The following is a 4,000-nucleotide window of genomic DNA, read 5'->3' on the forward strand; positions in this document are numbered from 1 at the left end:
ATGGTGAAGGGCAGGGCTGTGGCTCAGTGGTTAGCCTGCTCTTCTAGAAGGCCCTGCCTGTATCGGGCCTGGTGGCACAGGCCCAACACTTAGAAGGTGGAGGCAAGAGGATGAGGAGTTCGAGGCCAGCCCTGGATGTAGGAGGCACCCATCTGAAAAACAGTAAAGAGTGTTCTTTTTTTTTTTTTCTTTTTGGTTTTTTGAGACAGGGTTTTGGAGCCTGTCCTGGAACTAGCTCTTGTAGACCAGGCTGGTCTCGAACTCACAGATATCCACCTGCCTCTGCCTCCCAAGTGCTGGGATTAAAGGCGTGCGCCACCACCGCCCGGCAACAGTGTTGTCTTTTGAGACAACGTTTCTCTATGTAGCCATGGCTGGCCTCGAACTCACGGAGATCCTCCCGCCTCTGCCTCCCCAAAGCTGGGAGTAGAAGCGTGCGCCACCACCGGTGTGTATTATTAATAAAGTTATCAAATTAGTACCCGAATCAAATTAGCCCGAAGTCACCGGTCCAGGCTCAGAACCAAGGAGTCCCTAGCATTTTGCTAGACACCCCGCCCACAGAGGCGGGATCTAGCGATGTCCGAGCCCTCCCCGGAAGTAGATACCAATGTCTCTGAACCGACTTGCACCGCCGCCGGAAGAGCTAGGTCCGCACATGCGCAGCGCTCCAGGACAGCTGGAACAGGGTGACCCTGAGTGCTGAGACCCTGCAGCGATGCTGAGCAAGTTTCTGGGCCCACGCTATCGGGAACTGGCCAAGAACTGGTGAGGAGGTCGCCCGCCGTCCCACCCGTGTGCCCTGGGGACATAGGGGGGAAACTGCGGGGGCAGCTGAAGACTCCAGGACACAGTGCAGGTGGAGGATATGAGGTCCGCCGGAGTTGCTTCGAGCCTCGGTTTCCCCAGCCAGACCTGGAGATCCCTTTGCGGTACGGGTCAGTACCCTGCGCTCCTATGGCTCGGGACTCCGACTTTCAACCTAGCACCTTGCAGCCTTTTGCTGATTTTGGCCTCCGTTCATTCTTTCTTTCGTTTATTTATTTATTTTTGAAACAGTGTTACTGTAACCCAAGTTGGCCTCGAACTCCCAGCCACTCACCACCCCCTGAATGTTCTGTTTGTATGTATGTCTATGTAGCCGCGCTGGCGAGAAGAGGGCATCGGATCCCTGGACCCAGAACTAGCCATAGTTGTGAGCACCTTGCGGGTGCTGGGAATCAAACCTGAGTCCTCTGGATGAAAAGTCATCTTTCCGGTCCCTTTTTTTCTTCTTTAAATTTTAGTTTATTTACACTTATATGTATACGCGTGAGTTTCAGCTCGCCTGCAGCTGGAGACGTGGTTCTTCTGCAAGGCAGTGAGCCCTCCCAACCACTGAACCTCCCAGCCCCACCTCTTGGCTTTTAATTTTTTAAACTTTTGCAACGGTGGCAATGAGATTCAGGACCATAGTGCTGTTGTCAAGCTCACACCCCAGCCCCTTGAAACGACTGTCATCCAAGAGTGTCGGGCCCCAGCTGTGGCTGAGTGGGTGGATCATCTGTCCAGCAAGCGCGAAGGTCTGTGTTCCAGCCCCACACTGCACACATAGGAGATGGAGGCAGGGGGATGACGGATTCAAGGCCAACCTTGGATCCAAAAGATCCTATCCACAGCAACAAAGGGTGTGCATTATAAAAGTTATCCAAGTTAATACTACAGACCCAAAGTCAGCCTTCCAATGTCTCACGCAATTCTGGGGTCTCAGGGGCCAACCCCAGTACCACAGGCCGGTCCTCCCAATACTGGGGCTCTGCAGGCAGGAGAACCAGGAATTCATGGCTGTTGTCGGATACATGTGTATTCCAGGCCAGGGAGGGACACATGGAACCCTGTCTCGATAAACAGATGATAGGCAGTTGGTGGATTGACGGGTAGGTAATGGGTGCGTTAATGCCTACAGCGACACCACATCTGACTGTATGGTACTGGTGACCTCAATGGAAGGCAGCACAGATTTTGTGACTGCTACAGGCAGATGTTAGGAATTTTTCCTAACGTGAGCTCTCTGCCAATGCAAATTCCCAATCAAGTCAAATCAAAACAAGCCAAATTAAGAAATACCCAGGTTTAATGGGGGAGGGGGGCAAGGGGGAACTGGGAGGCTGCGCCCACCAGGAGGAAGGGAAAGAGACCACGTGTTTCTCCTTTGGGAGCTCACACAGTCTGTGGGAGTGGTCCTGAGCTCTGAGGGGTCAGGACCTTGCATGCTGGGATTTGGAGTCCAGACCAATACAGCTCTCAGGGCTGGGGGCTATGCTCCCAACTTAACAGAGGTACCATTCATTTGTATCTGAAGCTTGGAGGTGACACCTAGGTGTCTTGGGTAGGGGACAGGGGAGGGAAGGATTTAGCAGTGTAGCTGGGTGATCTGCATAGTTGAGCTTCACAGGCGATCTCCTAACTCCACGTGGTCCCATTGGGCATAAGCAACTGGACCTGTGTGAACTGGACTCCCAGCAGCCCAGGTCTGTTGTCCAGTACAGAAGGTCTTTAATGAACCGGCCCCAAATATCCACCTGACCCAGCAAGGGTTCCATAGCCATCCAGTGCTTGGAACCCAAGTTCTTTTTAATTTGTTTTGTTTGTTTGTTTTGTTTTTATGGTTTCTCTGTATAACTATGACTTTTGGAGTTTTGGAACCTGCCCTAGAAGACCAGGGCGTCCTTGAACTCAGAGATCCACCTGCCTCAGCCTTCTGAGTGCCCTGTAGACGAGCGCTGGGAAAGCCCTTGACTGACATCAGCGTGGGGTGTCATGGGAGAAGGGTTCTTGTCTAACTGCCTCTGTCCCTCCAGGATCCCCACTGCCAGCATGTGGGGTGCCGTGGGTGCCGTGGGGCTGGTGTGGGCCACAGACTGGCGTTTGATCCTGGACTGGGTACCTTACATCAACGGCAAGTTTAAGAAGGATGATTAGGAAAACCCCGTCACACTCAGGATCTCCCTGGTGAGTCTGAGTGTTGGGCCTGATTGCTGTGGGGTGGGGGTTCTGGGGTAGCCAAGAGGTAGAGCGGGGGATCCCTCAGACCTTCCCACACCCAGGACTACCTCAGCTGCTGAACTGGCTAGCGGCCTAGCTCGGAGCTGGTGCCCGAGGCTGTTCCTTGCCCCAGGCCTCTTGGGATAGGCTGAGGGTATGCAACATCAAGCCACAGCAAACTGGCTATTTTGCTTATGTTGAAAGTTTGATGCCCACAAGGCAGTCCTGTGTAGACCACTTGTGTGTGTGTGTGTGTGTGTGTGTGTGTGTGTATGTGTACACTTACATGTATGCACACACTGGTATGAAGGCCAGGAGTTGAGATGGGAACCGAACCTGAGCCCGCCACTTTGGCTAGGTTATCTGGCCAACCAGGAGCTCCCCGGAATCTGCTTGTCTGGTGCCATCTCTCTCCCAAGTGTTGGGCTACAGGCGTGCACAGCAGTGCCTGGCTTTCATGAGGGACCAGAGATTTGAACTCAGTTCCTCATTCTTGCACGGCAGACTCCTCTCACTGGGCCATCTCCCTGCCCCTCTACTTTTTCAAACTTTGTTCCCCCGAGACAGGGTTTGGAGCCTGTCCTGGCACCTGCTCTGACTACTTCATTTTTTGCAAGGTGGGTATGTATGCATGCATGTCCACAGAGACCAGAAAAGGACTCCAGCGCCCCTGGCTTGGAGTCCCTGGTGGTTATGAGCTTCTCTGTGGTGCTGGGAATTGAACCTTTGTGTGTTGTCTGTACCTCACTCCCTGATTGGCTATAGCAGCCAGCTATCTGGGTTTTCTGGCCTGTCAGGTCCACATCCTATGGCAGACGCCTTACCTACTGATCACGTCCCTAGTCCTCCTTCCTTACCTTACAGCTCAGTGACACTGTTGGGGTCATTCACAGAGCTCTGGGCCCCTGGGCTGGCTCCCTATACGCTCGGGCTCAGCTGACGTCGTCCCCTTCCGCAGGCTCGTACCTGCTGTCAG

General features: G+C 53.5%; 1 protein-coding gene across 2 annotated transcripts in view; it reads left to right on the forward strand.

Moving 5' to 3' along the window:
* The first annotated feature begins 642 nt into the window (after positions 1–642).
* Positions 643–4,000, forward strand: part of LOC101996052 (cytochrome b-c1 complex subunit 10) — a 5,681-nt gene continuing 2,323 nt past the window's right edge. The window contains exons 1-3 of one of the 2 annotated variants that reach the window (XM_013350684.2): positions 643–768; positions 2,841–2,991; positions 3,592–3,654. In XM_013350684.2, the coding sequence (XP_013206138.1) occupies positions 719–768; positions 2,841–2,961 (171 nt within the window). In that variant the 5' untranslated portion in view covers positions 643–718 and the 3' untranslated portion in view covers positions 2,962–2,991; positions 3,592–3,654. Of the gene's footprint in view, positions 769–2,840; positions 2,992–3,591; positions 3,655–4,000 lie in introns of those variants that run through there. The other variant, XM_005359052.2, reaches the window with a different exon arrangement.

This window comes from Microtus ochrogaster, linkage group LG1 (genome assembly GCF_000317375.1).
Source record: "Microtus ochrogaster isolate Prairie Vole_2 linkage group LG1, MicOch1.0, whole genome shotgun sequence".
NCBI lineage: Eukaryota > Metazoa > Chordata > Mammalia > Rodentia > Cricetidae > Microtus > Microtus ochrogaster.